Below are 17,617 nucleotides of genomic sequence, written 5' to 3'. Positions count from 1 at the left end.
CTGGGTTCAATTGTGTTTAATGTTTATTCAATAAAATTTATTATAAAAACAAATAAACATGGGAGGGCTTCAGGCCTCCACAAGCTGCACACCCCAATAGAGGTAATCCTCAACTTTGGTGACTGTTCAAAGTTACAACTGCACTGAAAAATAGTGACTCGTGACCGTTTTTCGCACTTATGAAAGTTGCAACCTCTCCAGGGTCACCTGATCAACATTCAAATGTTTGGCAACTGAAACTGTATTTATGATGGTTGCAGAGTGTCCCTCTTTTGCGACCTTCTGACGAGCAAACTCAATGGGGAAGCCAGATTCACCTAACAACCATGTGACTCGTTTACCGACTGCAAGGATTCCCTCAACAAATGGGACGAGCAAAGTCGTAAAACGGGGCAAAATTCACTGAACAATTTTTATTGCTAATTTCACCGCTGTGGTTGTGATTCCCTTAATAAAGGTGACAAATCAAGTCGCAAAATGGGGGGACATGCTCCCTTTTCAAAAAATGTCTCGCTTAAAAACAAGACATTTTGAGCTCAACTGAGGTAATAAGTGGAGGACTCTCTCTCTATAGAAAGTGACACTTGTCCTTCTTTTCAATATTTCTTTTATTTCATCACAAACCCTGTGGTTTTCCTTTGGAAAGCTCCCAGCCAGCTATTGATTGGTAAAGGCAAACTCAAAACAGGTAAATCTTTAAAAAAAAAAAAATCTGGGGAGGCGGCTGCATCTGATTTATTATTAAAATGAACTTTAAAAGACTTTGAGTTCTTTTTCAGGGGAGGGGAATGAAAATCTCTCTTCAAGGTGGCTGTTTTGCTACTGAATTTGCAGCATGACCTGAGGGAACATTGGGGGCCCCTGGAAAATAAGGATTGCACATGCCCCCCCCCCAAGCCGCATGCTTCGGGGCTAAACAAAACCTCCTTTCTCACACAGGTGTGCACAGGCTCCACCAAGCACTTGCATATCAATCAGGACACCCAGGTGAGCCTGCCCTGTTCCAGGTATTCTCACAGGACTCTGCATGCTGCAACTGTTTTTCTTTCTTTTTTTTAAATTACTGGCACGGAAGCTTTCCTGGTTGGAACTCAAGCGTTTGTTTGGATCGTGCAATGCGCAACCTTTGGCTTGCTGGGCCTCTCACATACGCAAGCCCAAAGGCATACAGGAAAGAGCCTTGGGCGCATCGCTCTAAATAACAACTTGAACACACAAATGAAGCGCCTGCCAAAATCTCGTTGCATCTCAGGCGCTGGTGTCAATTCCAGAAAAGGGTGTGGAAATCAGCAGCTGAAAGCAGGCCGCTTTAATCCATGGGTTTCATCAACAGTGGAACATCGGTTTTGAGAAACAGAGAGGTGGATATATGATTTATGGGCGGGAGAATCCATTTTGGATTTCTCTAGATACTTCCAGGGAGCTGTGAATACAGAGATCCCATCTCCCCTTGGCTGTGCCTCACATTCTATTAAAGCCCTTTCCTTCCACCTCTGTCAAAACTCACTATCTGGATTTGTAGAACATGGAAAAAGACTAGGTGAAAATGGGGAACCCAGCCATTACATGTAGATGGAACAGCTTGCCCTCGGAAGTTGTGGGAGCGCCATCACTTGAGACCTTCAAGAAGAGAATGGACTGCCATTTGTCAGAAATGGTGTAGGGTCTCCTGCTTGGGCAGGGGGTTGGACTAGATGACCTATAAGGTACCTTCCAACTCTGATTATCTGTTATGGTGCCTGAAACCATATTATAGGTATCTGTTTGAACCCTGTGCAATATATATAACCACTATTTGTTAACCCACATCTCGGAATTATGATGCGTGAACACAGCAAGTGGGATATTTATAATAGTTGAAACATTGCAAGATCCATCTGCTTAGCTTGAAAACACTAAAGACCAAAACTAATCCGGTAGGCTGGAGAGGAATAGTCAATTTCTTACTCAACAGCTTTGCTGAGGTGAGACTAGAACTCACCGTCTCCTGGTGATTTGCCCAAAGTCACCCAGTTGCCTTTCATATTTAAGTTGGACTAGATCTCACTGTCTCCTGGTGATTGGCCCAAAGTCACCCAGTTGTCATTTATGCCTAAGGTGGGACTAGAACTCACCATGTCCGGGTGATTGGCCCAAAGTCAACCAGTTGCCTTTAGAATTTAAAATACTTTATTAGAATTAGAATTTCATATTTAAGTTGAACTAGAACTCACTGTCTCCCGGTGATTGGCCCAAAGTCACCCAGCCAGCTTTCATATTTAAGGTAGGACTAGAACTCACCCCATTCTGGTGATTGGTCCAAAGTCTTTCATTCGGTTTTCATGGCTAAGGCAGGACTGGAACTCATAGTCCCTGGCTTTCTAGCCTGATGCCTTAATCACCAAACCCAAGTGGCTCTCAGTGATCAATTTGATGCTCATGAGGAGCCCATAAGCAGGGCAAGAGGCTCATTGTTCACCTACTTCATATGTTAAATCACACTTTATCACGAAAGCCAGCAATGTCTAAGCTCACATAACAGGTCCAATGTATTATGGTAGCCCATTATCTTTAAGGTGCAATAGTTAAGCGAACAGAACACAACAGAAAGGCAGGCAAGCTAGATGATAGTCAAGCCCATCACAGATATCTCCAGAAAGGTCCCACGTGAGAAACAGAGGATCTACTAGGGCCACCATGAGTGTCAGAGCTTCCTTTTCTATGGTTTTGTTCAAGTCCATTTTAAAGCCAAGTTGACCATCTTGGTTCCATCTCAGTGCAAAGAGAGCTATTCTTCTTCATCTGCTGAGCCAACTACCTCCCTTGCATGACTCCAATTTCTGAAAACATCCTTCACACAATGACCAACCTACTTGCTTGCCTTCCCGAGCATGCTCAGTCTGGTTCCTGCATCAGCTTATTTTGGGGCATTAGCACCATTTATGAAACCACAAAGTTAAGCTGCCAATCCTTTAAAAAAAAGTTAATCCAGGTTTTTAAAAACCCTACACTTTGCACAGTGGTGGAATTCAAATGTTTTTACTACGGGTTCTGTGGGCGTGGCTTGGTGGGTGTGGCAGGGGAAGGATACTGTCAAATGTCCAGTCAGAGGTGGTATTTGCCAGTTCTCTGAACTACTCAAAATTTCTGCTGCCAGTTCTCCAGAACTGGTCAGAACCTGCTGAATATACCACCTCTGACTTTGCACCTTCTTCAAATGCAGCCATTAGGCTCTTTAATAGGCTAATTAAGCCTTGGCCACAGAAGTCTTACAAAAGTGACTGAGTTTCATCTTCTAAATTGGTTCTCTGCTCCTAGCCTCACACATTTGGTAGGGAGCCCTTAGTTGATCAGTCACCCCTTGGGCTGGCAAAGGCATCCATAATTGTTAAAGCCTTTTGACAGAAAGCTGTCCAACTTCTATTTGAAAACATCCATTCAAGAGAGTCCAGTGGCTCACCAAATTGTAGGTTGCTCCCTCTCAATTAGGAAGGTTTTTTTTTCCTAATCTTCAGTTGGAATTGATCTCCCTGCAAATTAAATCCATTCATTATTCCATGTCCTGCATTGTAGAATGGGAACTGATGGATCCTAACTTAATCGCTACCATGATGCGAGCTCCAAATTTTATTTTTCTGAAGCTAAATATGACCAGTCCTTTTCGATCTACCCTGGCAAACCAGGTTTAAAATGAAGACTTTTCCCTTGTCCTTCTCTGAATCCATTCCTATTGATCAGGCTCATTTTTCAAAGATCAAAGAAGCTACAGGATCATCCTTGACTTATGACCAGTCATTTAACCATCATTTGAGGTTACAACAGCACTGAAAAAGGGACTTATGACTGGTCGTCACACAACTATTGCACCCTCATCCCATAGTCACGTAATCAAAATGTTGGGATGTTTCACCACAGGCATGTATTTACAATGGTTGTAGCATCCTGGGGCTCTGGGCGTTGCCATTTGTGATTTTCCCAGCTGGCTTCTAACAAGTGGAGTCAATGGGAGAAGCCAGGTTCATTTAATGACCACATGATTCACTTTATTACTGTGATTCATTCATGGCAAAACAATATTGTAAAATTGTGCACAACTCAAATGACAATTGACTTGCTTAGAAATGGAAATTCTAGTTCCAAACGTGCTCATATGTGAGGGATGACTTATATTTCTTTAGCAAGATTTTCCAAGCTAGATTCTAGATTTCTTGGACTATATTTCACATCATCTGCAGTCATCAGAATAGAATAACAGAGTTGGAAGGGACCTTGGAGGTCTTCTAGTCCAACCCCCTGTTTAGGCAGGAAACCCTATAGCATTTCAGACAAATGGTTATCCAATCTCTTCTTAAAAACGCCCAGTGTTGGAGCATTTGCGACTTCTGGAGGCAAGGAGTTCCACTGGTTAATTGTCCTCACTGTCAGGAAATTTCTCCTTAGTTCCAGGTTGCTTCTCTCCTTGATTAGTTTCCATCCATTGTTTCTTGTCCTGCCCTCAGGTGTTTTGGAGAAGTTGGGGACAAAGAAGATATAGCAGTCACTAGCCCACTGTGCACCACAGTGGCTAGAGATGAACTTCTTTTTGAGAATCAAATAGCCAGAACTATTGTGAAGCATCACAAGGCTTATTTTAGATCCGTTCTGCAATGTCAAAATCACTTCTGCAAGTGATCAGGTCCAACTTCCCACAAGACCACATCTCTGTTCCTTGGAGTCTTACTCGGGAGGAAGAAATGGTGTTGGGGTGGAAAGATGAGCATATATGACAATAGACTCTATGTGATTTCAGACAAGTGGGTGTTCAGTCTCTTCTTAAAAGAGAGAACCCATAAATTCTGAACGCAAGCTGTTCCACTGATTAATTGTTCTCATGGTCAGGAAATTTCTCCTTAGTTCTAGGTTGCTTCTCTCCTTGATTAGTTTCCATCCATCGCTTCTTGTCCTGCCCTCAGTTGCTTTGGAGAATAGCTTGACTCCCCCCCCCCTCTTCTTTGTGGCAGCCTTTCAAATACTGGAACACTACTATCATGTCACACACACACAACCCCGTCCTTTTCTCTAGACTAGACGGTTTTGCCATTCACCACCAGCCCAACAAACTTAGATCTCATTCTGAACTTTCCAGCTCCTTGAAACTGGCTTGGAACCTACCTACTGCTGCTATAAAACACACACACACACACACAAACAAACACACTACCCTTGTAGGTACCCAGGATGATTACGGCAGGTGATTAACAGAGAAACAAAAGCAGAAGAGCTGTGTTGTGGGATTGCCCTCGTAATTACAAAATTTGACAATTGCAGGTTGCAGAGCTCTCGAAAACGTTTTACAGGTCATTTCCAACCCTCCTAAAAGGGAAAAAGGGACCGCTGCATTTATGACAGAGATGGGCAGGATAAGTTCCCTTTGCGGGGCAACTAACTAACCCCAACAGAGACGGTCAATTTCCCTTCCCAGCCTTAATTTTGCAACCCTTCCAATTACTCTGGTTTCTAGTGCTTCCCTCCCAAAATCCTTCCCACGCACATCAGATCTGCCGGGCAGATTCTCTTCCAGATGTCAAAAGCCACTCGGTCTTTGTAGCCAGTAATTCCAGTCTGGATCAGCAACTCCAGTCCACCCAGTAACTCACTTGCTTTCCTCCTCAAACTTCCCAGCTCGGCCATCCTGAATCTGCAGTTCTCCCAAAACTTTTGCTCTGCACGTTTGCTACGGAAGATAGAGCAATCCTGATATTTATCTCGACTCCAAAGGGAGTTAATTGTTTTGCTTTCTTCGGAGGGGAAAAAAAAGATCTCCGATAATCGTAAGCGTGCTTCAAAAACAGGATGGCAGAAGGTTAGGGGTGTGGATCAGAGGTGTATATAATCAGCAGGTTCTGACCAGTTCTGGAGAACTGGTAGTGGAAATTTTGAGTGGTTTGGAGAATAAATAGGTAAAATTCAGTCACAAAGATTAGCCTATACTTAATTCAAATACATCAGTGGTGGGATTCATATTTTTTTTTTTTACTACCGGTTGCTGAGTGTGACTTGGTGGGCATGGCAGGGGAAGGATACTGTAAAATCTCAATGCCCACCCCACTTCTGGGGGAAGGTTACTGCAACCTAACCCTCCCCACCCCACTAACCTGCTTTCCAGCTCCGTTCTCCTATGCAGGGCAACAAAAGAAAACCCAGCCGATCAGCTGGGATTCGGGAGGCAGAGAATAGATGGGGGTAGGGGAAGTCAGAGGTGGTATTTTCCAGTTCTCCGAACTACTCAAAATTCCCGCTACCGGTTCTCCAGAACTGGTCAGAACCTGCTGAATACCACCTCTGAAGTATACTATATACTCAGTCGTATTTTTCTATTGTTCAGCATTAAAAAAATAGACTTTCTGCCTTCTCACAACACACTGGGCATAAATCGGCCTGGCTCTTTTCAGCTTAGCGTGCGCCTAAATTCCCTTTCGCATGGTTATTTTACGGCTCAGTGTGTTGCATGAACACAACAATCTAAATTGCTTAAACCTGCTTACCTCTGTTGAAGAGAGACTCAGCAAAGGAACAACCACTGGTTCCTGCAGGAGTCAAGAGGCCATTATGAGTAACAAGCCAATCCTTGACGAATTTCTCCATCCTCTTTTGAAACCAGGCAGACTGGCAGCACTGCGACAGTATAGCAATACCAATAGCGCTTAGACTTGTATGCTGCTTCACGGTGCTTTACATCCCTCTCTAACCGGTTTAAAGAGTCAGCCACTTGCCCAGAGCCATCTGGGTCCTCATTTTACCCACCTCGGAAAGATGGAAGGGGGAGTCAACCTTGAGCCTGGTGAGATTTGAACTGTGAAATTGCAGGCATCCGGCAGGCAGCAGCAGTAGCTTGCAGTACTGCACTCTAACCACTGCGCCACCGTGGCGCAGTGCACTTAGACTTATACACCGCTTTACAATGCTTTAGAGCCCACTCCAAGCAGTTTGCAGAGTCAGCCTATTGCCCCCCAACAATCTGGGTCCTCATTTTACCCACCTCGGAAGGATGGAAGGCTGAGTCAACCTTGGTGGGGACTGTTGGAAGGTACTTAACCACTATCTTGATTAGTAACGGAAATGTTGAGCTCAATTATCGTCATAAACTGAGGATTATCTGTGTATTATCTATATATGAGCCTTGGTGGCGCAGGGACCCCTCATTCTGGGGGCTTGGCAGATTAGCTTGGTTCATTGAACAACCGTGTTACCAACGTAACAATGGCATTGATTCACTTAACAACTGTGGCAAGCAGGGTTGTAAAATGGGGCCAAAGTCAACCACTGTCTTGCTTAGCAGACAGTGGGCTCAATGGTTGTCGTAATCTGAGGACTACCTGTATTTCAAACTTCTTTCCCACGGTTTCTTTAAATTTTCTAGAGAGTAACATTTTTTGAAACTTCCTCCTTAACACGACAGTCGTTCCTCCCCATTCCTGAGGCCAGGGCTACCGTCTTTTTACAGCATGAGACTAGGAAAGGCTTAAGTGTAACACTTCTATGCTACTGGCTGCTGACATCTCCCCTTCCACAGCATTTACTCAGAAGATAACAGGAGTTAAAACAGCGCCTCCATCTTCAGTCGGCAAAGCCATTGGCACAGGACTTAAAGGCACTTTAGGAAGTGTCTTGCTAAAAGCCTCTTATCTCCCTGTCCTTTTCTTTAGTGATGGTTTGATTCTTAAAGCTGTCTCCAAGGTGCTTTTTCAAAAGGCAGTTGGACTGTTTTCTTCCTTGAGGAGGAGGAGGAGGAGGAGGAGGAAGGAGGAAGGAAGGAAGGAAGGAGGAGGAAAAGGAAAAGGAGAAGGAGAAGGAGAAGGAGAAGGAGAAGGAGAAGGAGAAGGAGAAGGAGAAGGAGGAGAAGGAGGAGAAGAAGGAGAAGGAGAGAAGAAGAAGAAGAAGAAGAAGAAGAAGAAGAAGAAGAAGAAGAAGAAGAAGAAGAAGAAGAAGAAGAAGAAGAAGAAGAAGAAGAAGAAGAAGAAGAAGAAGAAGAAGAAGAAGAAGAAGAAGAAGAAGAAGAAGAAGAAGAAGAAGAAGCTGATTAGCTTGAAAACTTTCTTGTGGCTGCTTGGAAGCAAAGCCAAGGGAGAGCAACATTTCCTTCTTTCTATCATTGTAAGGACCTGATCTTGTTGAGCTGACAGCCTATTCCACGCCCTGAACTTGATGTGGCTTATCTCCAATAACAAAACCAGGACAGAAGACATACAGAATAAGCCTTTCTCAATGTTCAACATTTGAACCCAGCAAGCAACTCTGGCTAAGCCGGTTAGCGCTGACACTTGGTCCTTAGAATCAACAGCATCTTTTCCTGGGCTTTTCCACCACACCCTGGAAACCCCAAATCCAGCTCAAAGGGGCCCCTTTGAGGTGCCAAATCCAACAGGAGCAACAAGCCCCCCAGATGCAGCTTCATATTAAAAAAAGGGTTTTTTTTTCTCCCCTTCCCAAGCAGCTCTGGAAAGAAATTATGAAGCTTTGCTCCATTGTAACTGATCAATCGATTAAAAAAAAAAATCAGTCGAGGGAAATTTAAACGAAGGAAAACAGAGTGAACCAAATAAATACAAGAATATGGTAACCGTGTAACAAAAGGTTAAGGGGGATGAATTTGCTTGGAGACAAGCTAGCAGATATGAAAGCGAGAAGGCATTTTGAAAAGAATGGTCTGGTCTAGCAGAAGTAGTAGTTTATTGATTGACTGGTCTTGTGACCTTATCAATAAAATAAAATAATAATTTAAAAATAAAGTAATAGATAAAATAATGAAAATGATGTAAAATAAAGTAAAATTAAAATAAAATAAAAATAAATAAAAAAATGGAATGGAATGGGGTGGGGTGGAATGGAATAAAATACAGTTCATAGTTTAATTTTGGAATAAGGAAGAAATAAAGGGATAACGTACATATAGATGCAAATGAATCTCTCTTACAAAGTCCCCCAATTTGTTCCATATATCGGAGTTCATAGGATCATCGTGGCCTTAGCAGTTCTACTCACAATAGGTACAGCCTGAGCCCGGGAGGAAAGGTGTCGATTTGTGCTTGAGATCCCAGTGGGCTGTTCTTTCCAAAAAGGTATGATAAAGATTTAAGCCTAAGGGGGGAGGGGCATAGAACTGAAACTCAAACAAAATATGAGAAATATTTTCAACGGCCGGAGTACCACATAGGCAGCTTCTCTGAAAATATGGCAAGTGGGAGAAGCACCCATATTTGACCAGGGAGTCCAATAACACAAACCCTGTTCTAGCTTTGAAACCATGAAAAAGAACATTGCTAAGCCCATCAAAAGTAGAATTCTGTTCCCGGCCCCCAGGTTTTTTTTTTGAGGAGGGGCACATTTCCTGTGGACTCTGTATAACTGCATAACCTGAAGCCTCCCCCCAGTTACTCAAATATTTCAGAGCTGTCTTTGCAAAGCCTGCATTCCCCCAAGACCACCCTGCTTCCTACCCAATGTGACTGAAGGGGAGACACATGATTAAAATACATGGGATGGGGGCATAGATGCATTTACAGGATGTGTATGGAGATTCTCAGTTTATCCAGGTCATGGTTGTCCCCAAGGTGTTTTTCCAAAAGGCAACTGAACTTTCTTGTTTTGTTTTATTTTTCCTTTTGATCCTCATTCAAGAAGCTTCTTCGGTTTTGCCTTTTCAGGAATTATTTTCAACGGAATGTCAACTCGAAGTCACGTCTTAGCTTTTTAATTTTTCTATCCTGGTCCAAACCACGCTTGACCCCTTGTAGATTACTCAAAGTAAAGTTTGGACAGGGGACAAATAAAGTCCCTCCCTTGGCATACCAAGCACAAATTTGCACAAAAGCAAGGAAGAAGGATGCAATGCAATCTACAGCCTATTTATTGGTAAATCACTACCATTCTATTCCTACAAAGGAAACTCAAAGTGGTGTCTTTAAAAACAACACACACACAAGCAAACAACGCTTACAGCAGAGTTGCTAAGAGATAAGGGGGGAGGGGTCATTTAATACAGGGTGACTTCAGCCCTGCAGCTCCTTAGAGCACCACTGATTTAGCATAAGCCCTTCACCAGCAAATTCTCATCTCTTTCCCCTGCATAAGGGAGACCATTAGCTGCTACAAGATGTGTTGAAGGCTGCAAACTTCCCAGACTTTAAAAAGAGATTAAATAACTTTATAAAAGTAATGGAGAGGTCCAGGAACACCTTGAAAAAAATATTTATGGGTTTTAGTTATCTGAAACGAATGAAGAGGGCCATTAACCCCAGAGAAAATACTATACCAGCCAGGATAGCCTGGCCCTCGCAAGAGAAACAAAGGCACAAGCTTATCCATCGCCAGAAAGACCCTGTTAGTTAACTGCTCTCCAAAAGAGATTACATCCAAGATGAATTCAGGAAAATGTTAACCCAACCAACCAAGGTTCTTCACAAGGTCATCCACAGTCGACCTAAGATTTCTTCATTGATCCTCACCGTTTCTTCCCCATTTAAAAACAAACAAACTGTCAAGTCAAAAGAATACGTTGTAAGTTCCCCACCTCCACCCTAACCTCTCTTATTATTCATCCTTATTTGGGCTGCTGAGGCTGAAAATAAGGAAATGGATGCATAAACACACCCCAGATCGAAAATCAAGTTCCTTCTTGCAGGGCGATTCAGAGCGTGGCGTGTTTTCACCAGAAAAGAATTTTGTACCAATAAAGGAGAGTGTCTGTAGCTCAGGGTGGAAATAAAAAGATCCTGGCTGCTCTCGGAGCTTGTTTGGGTTTCTTGCAGATGTTTCATTATCCAAACTAAGTAACACCATCACTGATCATCACTAGCATCGATGATATTACTGGTTTGGGTAATGAAATGTCTTCAAAACAAACAAACTGTAAATAATTCTAAACTTGACTGTAAAAAATACAATTTCTGTAATACAGTTGTCAAAATCTGGAATGCCCTACCTGATTCAGTTGTCTCAGCTACAAATTTTCACAGTTTCAGTCACAAATGGACTTCCATCATACTTAAGTGGTTAGTAGAGGGGGCATGCATAAGAGCACTAATGTCCTTATGATGTCCCTGTCATTGTATTTTTATTCTCTTATTCTCGTTCTCGTTTTTTGTTTGACAAATTCCCATAAATAATAAACTAAACTAAATAATAATAAACAAACAAGCTCAGATAGCTCAAGGACCCCTCAAAGAATTTTGGATTTGCTTGGACTCCATAGCACATGGAGATGGGCAGTTTAAGGGACCCATGGCTTTTTACTAAAGGATTATCTGGTTTCCCATTTCATGACAATTACAGCAAAGTGTGAACGTTCAGAAACAATGGTGGCAGAGTGATTATAGTTCATGGCACAGTCAGTCAGATGTTCCAATAGGAGTTGGCATTTTTATTCACCTATCGAGTCTTTCCCAAGGATTCAGGATAAGCCAGGAGGTTGTTGTTATTATTATTTAAGATTTACTCTTCAATTCAATTCATAGTCTGGGACTGGTAAAAACTTAACAGTTCAAGTCCTAAACCAAGGGCCTAAGAACTGCTAAGGTAGTACTGAGTATGTAGGCCATTCCAAGTAAGATGGGTTTTTTTGCAAAGTCAAAATATTCAGGTCTAATAAGTTCAAATTTTCCATGTATCCAGGCAGCCCTTTGGGTATTGCTCCAAGGGCTCCTATTACTACCGGTACAACCATTGACTTCTTCCTCCACCGTTGCTCAACTTCAAGTTGCAAATCAGAATATTTCATTTTTTCCCCCTTCAATTTGTGCATCACCTGGTATTGCAATATCAATGGCCCTGAATTTTTTCCACAATAGTGATGCCAGGCATGTTGTGGGCCAGTTGTCTGTCTATTTGGATCTGAAAGTCCCACAGGATGTTGACCTGTTCATTTGCAAGAACTTTGTCAACTTGTGATAATGATGATAATATTATTATTGTTTTGTCTGCACACTCAAGCAAGACATACACACGGGTGTTAATAAGCTGGATGATCTTTGTTTCTAATATAAAAAAAATGTTCCCCTGGCAGTCATCATTTCTCAGCTCCGCAAAGGGGAGGTTTTGAAAAAAAAAAAAAAGGCACTGCAGCCTGTATCAACAGACAAATTACACCTCGCGCATTGCCCCCTTTCTCCTGTTCGTTCCCCTCCTCTCCATCGCCTGGAGTAAACGGCGCGGGGAGGGAGGTGGGGGGGAAGAAAGCCCAGCGGCCACGAAATTGGAGAGTTTTGGAAGGGAACAACTCCGCCAGTGTGAAGTTACGCTCCCCTCCCCCAACGAAAACAAGCATGCAGGAATTTGCAAAGCAGGATCTGCCAGAAACGCTGTGAAAAAGCAGTGGGGGAATTCATTGGAAACAGATGGCGTTTTTCAGCTGCGATGCTGAAAAATTCACTCCTTTCCCGACTTAGTAAAAACAAACTGGGGGGGGGGGCGAAGAGGAGGAGGAGAAGGAGCGAAGGAAAAGAAAGAGCAGAAGAAAAAACAGAAGGAGAAAGAGAAGGAGAAGAAAGGAGACAAAAGAGAAGAGCAAAGAAGAAGAGAAGAAAAGGAGGAGGAAGAGAAGGAGAAAAAAGAAGAAAGAGAGGAAGAAAGAGAAGGAGGAGGAGGAAGGAGAGAGAAAGAAAGAGGTGGTTTTGGAAATCAAGGACCCGCCTGCATCTTCTAAGCGAAGGAAAGCTCCCAAATAAATAAGAGCGAGTCAAGAGGGGGGCGGATGCGAGGAAGAAGGAATCAAGGAAAGAGATCAAAACATTCCCATGTATTTTTTTTCAACAGCTGTCGTCCTTTGGGTTTGAAATATTATTGCATAGATCAACATCTGGCAACGTTGTTAAAGCATAGAAACAAGCGCTTAACAGCACAAGAGAAGGTTCCAGCCAGGAAATCCATCGGCCGGCATAAGTCTTTCCACAAATTTCTTTTCACCCAACTCCCCCCGCCACCGTCCCCCTCCCCAAAAGCAGGCATCCAAATGTCCATTCCTTTCTGTTTCATTCCCGTCTTCGCCCTCGCCCCCCCCCCGCCCCATCCAAAAGTTTGCGAAGAACAATAAAATAGCATAAAACGCAAGACGGAGCAAGTGAATTCTGCTGTCAGGTCCACGGCGCCATCTTCCTCCTCCACGAGACCCCCCCACTCCCACCCCCCATAAAAGAAAATCAAATCGTAATGCAAAGCCTGAATAAATTAAAGTTAAAGGCGACGGGCGACGCGCGTTGCACGCACTGATTTCCAGAGGCTTTATGCTTCCTTTTGCAAACTCTTAAAACAACCTCTAATCGGGGGGGTCTCGCCTTCTCTAGAAAGAAACCGGAGAGGGGGGGGGGCTGCAACTTCTGAAAAGGTCTGGGTGGGGGTGTTGGATCTTTTCGGGACATCCGAGCCCTTGAAAGAAGAGGTCTGAACAGGAGAAGCAGATTCTCCGAGGGAGAGAGATCCTGTGTAGGGATTCGGAGAGCCAAAACGAGCTACGCCGCGAAGAGAACAGCCTAAAAACTCCGCATTCAAAACGGGCAGTGCGTGAAACTGTGCTAAAGCGATGTTTAGGGACCCCCCACCCCCGAACGGGCTCCATCTCGGAATAAGCTCCCCGCAAGCGATGGAGACACAGGCTGCCTACAAAAAAATCTTACCCGTTGTTTTGTCTCCCCGCGTCCCCCAATTGGCAAGGCAGGCCGGTGCGGGGCTGGAAGGAGACCCCCCACTCCCCCCACCCCCGGTAAAGCTATCCCAGCCTAGACTTCGACTAACTATCCAGAAGGGCTCTTTCCAACTCTGCTCTTCCAAAGCGACTTTTTTTTGGCCGTCTCTCTCTCTCTTGCAAGGGAGACTCCGTCTTAGGCGAGAGACAAAGGCCGAGCGAAGGAATACTATGCAGGGGTCTCACCTTGGCCACTTTAAGCCTGGAGGACTTCAACTCCCAGAATTCCCCAGCCAGCTTTGCTGGCTGGGGAATTCTGGGAGTTGAAGTCCTCCAGGCTTAAAGTGGCCAAGGTTGGAGACCCCTGCTTACACGGGACGCATTTTTTTCTTCTTAATTTTATTTTTAACCAAAGGCAATCGGCCAGGGATGGGGCTAACTCGGCTGGGTTTAAAAAAAAAAAACCCGACCCGGCTCTAATCCGATGCTTTCTAGGAGGGGAGCCCAGGGCCGAAGGACGAGGCCTCGGGGGGGTCCAGCAACAGCCCGTCGGAAAGGGGGGAATCCCGAGCAAGGCAAGTTTCCAAGATTTAAAACCAAAACCCAAACAAGAGCAGACAAAACAAAAGGGGAAGACGGGGAGATGGGAAAAGAGCCAGCGCTCCTTACCTGCGGGGAAGATGGAGAGCCACAAGAGGAAGAACTGGATCAGTCCGAGGGCTTTCGCGCTTGCCCCTTTCCCCATAACCATCCATCCAGCTTCAGATCTAACCACTGGTCTCTCCCTATAAAGAAGAGTGGTTTCCAGGGAGAAGGAGAGGTGCGGGGCGGAGGGAGAAGGGAGAAGGGAGCAGTGGCGGCGGGAGGAAGAAGAGGAGGAGGAGGAGGAGGAGGAGGCACGGAAGGAGAGAAGAAAACGAGATCAGCAGAAGAGCACACAGAGAAAACGGAGCAGCAGTCAAATACGTGTGTGTGTGTGTGTCTATATATAAAGGGAAAAGGCAAACTCGAGCGCCCAGTGGCGCAGCGAACTTCGGCAGCCTGCAGCCAGCAGCCTTGTAGGAATGCCTCCCTCCACCCTTCCCCGCCCCCATCTCTCTTCCCTGCAAACAGCCCCGGCCGTCAATCACCCCTCCCGGCCTGCCAATCAGCTTCCGTTGCTCGCTCGGCTTGGGTCCCGCCTGCCCGGGCAAGGCGGAGATCGGGTGCCCAGCCAATCGCGCCAAAGGCAGGAAGCGAGGCTGCAGCTGGATGCCAGGCGCGCCAGCTTGGAAGGCGAGAGCGAAGGCGGCGGCGGCGGCGCCCCAACCAAGAAACCTGGCCGGGTCCTGCGAGCCTCTTCAAAAGCGGCCCTTTCCCCATGCAGACGGAATGCCAAAAAAATAAATAAAAAATAAAATAAAAAAGAGGGGAGTGGGAGAAGGACCGGGTGGCCGGGATTCTGCCCCCCTTGGAAAGGGTTTCGGAATGGTTTCTATAACCTATCAGAAGAGAATAACAAGAGTTGCAAGGGACCTTGTAGGTCATCTAGTCCAACCCCCTGCCCAAGCAGGGGGTCCTCTGCCGTTTCTGACAGATGGCAGTCCAGCCTCTTCTTGAAAGCCTCCAGGGATGAAGCTCCCACAACTTTCAAAGGCAACTTCTGTTCCATGGGTTGATTGTTCTCACTGTCACAAAATTCCTCCTTATTTCCAGGTGGAATCTCTCCTTGATCGGTTTCCATCCCTTGTTCCTTGTCTGGCCTTCAGGCACCTTGGAAAATAGCTTGACCCTCTCCTCTCTTGCCTTGCCTTCAGAAGTTGTGGGAGCTTCCTCACTTGGAAGCTTTCAAGACTAGACTGGGCTGCCATCTGTCAACAATGGTGTAGAGCAGGGGTGTCCAACCTTGGCAACTTTAAGACTTGTGGACTTCAACTCCCAGAATTCCTCAGCCAGCAAAGCTCCCAGCAAAGCTGGCTGAGGAATTCTGGGAGTTGAAGTCCACAAGTCTTAAAGTTGCCAAGGTTGGACACCCCTGGTGTAGAGTTTGCTTGGGTGGGGGGTTGGATTAGATGACCTACAAAGTCCCTTCCAATTCTGACAATCTGTATCCCTCTTATCTGTGGCAGCCCCTCAAATATTGGAAGGCTGCTATCCTGTCTCCCCTGGTCCTTCTCTTCCCTAGACTAGCCAGGCCCAGTTCCTGTAACCGTTCTTCATATGTTTTAGTCTCCAGTCCCCTAATCATGCTGGTTGCTCTTCTCTGCACTCTTTCTAGAAAATAAACTGACTTTGAGCTACACAGTTTATGGATTGTGATTTTAGTATAGTTAGACCATCTATAATTGAGAGATTGGATTTTATCATAGATTTTATCCGTTATTTATTATTTTATTATAAAAATTTAATTGTATATTTATTGAGTGTTTTTATTTGTTCTGGACTCTGGTCTCTGGTTGTAATAAATTGAACTGAACTTAAGCTTCTTGGATGAGAAGTGAAATGTTTTCAAAGGGAAAAAACAAAATCCAAGAAAGTTTAGTTGCCTTTTGGAGGGAAAAAAAACAAACACCTTTGGGGACAGCCGTGAACTGGAATGATGGAGAATCTCCATAGACTTTTAAATAAAGAAAAGGTCTACGCAATTCCTGCCCTGGCTATTCCCGCAGGCCTCTCCCCCTCCCTGCCCCCCTCCCCCAAATCCAATTCAGAGGAAAATTTGGCAAGGCTGCCCCCCCCCACCCGCTCCAATTTCTCAAAGGGTCCTGCTACAAGGCCAGAGAAATTTTGTTTTCTCCCTTTGCATCTCATTCTACGAGATCTTCTCTTGCGAGCAATCCATGGGTGTGTGTGGGGGGGAGAATCGGAGGAGGAGAGCTGAGCGGGTTTGACCTCCCCCAGCCAGGCGGTGGTGCAGGCCAGAAGGGCCCCCACATGTGCCGAAAAAGGAGCAGTCTCTACGGGGCCGAGCGGAGACTTTGCAGCCGAACAAAGACCGCCTTGTATGTGTAACTCTTGTGTGCGCCCAACTTGGCAGATGGTACCTTTCGCTCTCGCCTCCCGCAGGAGACAAGGCTGAGAGGTAAACTTCACACTTGTGGGCTTCTTCCAAAGTGGGCTGGGAACCATCCACTGTCTATTTTGATCTCTGCAGGGAGCAGCCCCGTCTTTTGCTCGGTCAGAGATGGATTTCCAATCAAGGATATTCCCCCCGCTTCTCTCTCTATCTCCATCTTGTCATCCCCTTCCCCATTGCATACATTTCAGCCGCATCCTCCATCTGCATTGGGGATCAAGGGGGTAGCCTCTAAGCCAGGAGTGGGCTGCAAGGGGGTTTGCAGGGGTTCAGGAGAGCCCCTGGCTAAGATTCTGTCCACAAGTCTTAAAGTTGCCAAGTTTGGAGACCTCTGGCTTAGAGCATACATTATATAGCAATAGCACTTAGACTTACATACCGCTTCACAGTGCTTTCCAGCCCTCTCTAAGTGGTTTACAGAGTCAGCCTCTTGTCTCCCAACAATCTGGGTCCTCGTTTTACTGACCTCGGAAGGATGGAAGGCTGAGTCAACCTTGAGCTGGTCAAGATCAAACTCCTGGCTGTGGGCAGAACTAGCCTGCAATGCTGCATTCTCATGACTGTGCCACCACGGCCCTTCCTTCCTTCCTTCCTTCCTTCCTTCCTTCCTTCCTTCCTTCCTTCCTTCCTTCCTTCCTTCTCTCTATCTTTCTTCCTTCCTTCCTTCCTTCCTTCCTTCCTTCCTTCCTTCCTTCCTTCCTTCCTTCCTTTCTTCCTTCCTTCCTTCTCTCTATCTTTCCTTCCTTCCTTCCTTCCTTCCTCCCTCTCTTCTTCCTTCCTTCCTTCCTTCCTTCCTTCCTTCCTTCCTTCCTTCCTTCCTTCCTTCCTTCTCTCTATCTTTCCTTCCTTCCTTCCTTCCTTCCTTCCTTCCTTCCTTCCTTCCTTCCTTCCTTCCTTCCTTCCTTCCTTCCTTCCTTCCTTCTCTCTAT

General features: G+C 45.2%; 1 protein-coding gene across 2 annotated transcripts in view; it reads right to left on the bottom strand.

Annotated features, from left to right (window-relative positions):
• The window catches only part of RGMA (repulsive guidance molecule BMP co-receptor a), a 32,027-nt gene extending 17,316 nt beyond the window's left edge, over window positions 1–14,711 (bottom strand). The window contains exon 1 of one of the 2 annotated variants that reach the window (XR_015750803.1): window positions 14,303–14,706. Coding sequence is in view for 1 of the 2 variants with exons in the window: in XM_087972816.1 (XP_087828942.1) it covers window positions 14,303–14,384 (82 nt within the window). In the remaining variant the exon portion in view is untranslated. Of the gene's footprint in view, window positions 1–14,302 lie in introns of both variants that reach the window. The other variant, XM_087972816.1, reaches the window with a different exon arrangement.
• Between the last annotated feature and the right edge of the window lie 2,906 nt (window positions 14,712–17,617).

This window comes from Notechis scutatus, chromosome 11, assembly GCF_049901735.1.
Source record: "Notechis scutatus isolate UNSWTSFEM ecotype Mainland chromosome 11, rNotScu1.2, whole genome shotgun sequence".
In the NCBI taxonomy this organism is placed as follows: Eukaryota; Metazoa; Chordata; class Lepidosauria; order Squamata; family Elapidae; genus Notechis; species Notechis scutatus.
The sequence above is the reverse complement of the archived record's forward strand: the minus strand, read 5'-3'. Positions and strand labels throughout refer to the sequence as shown.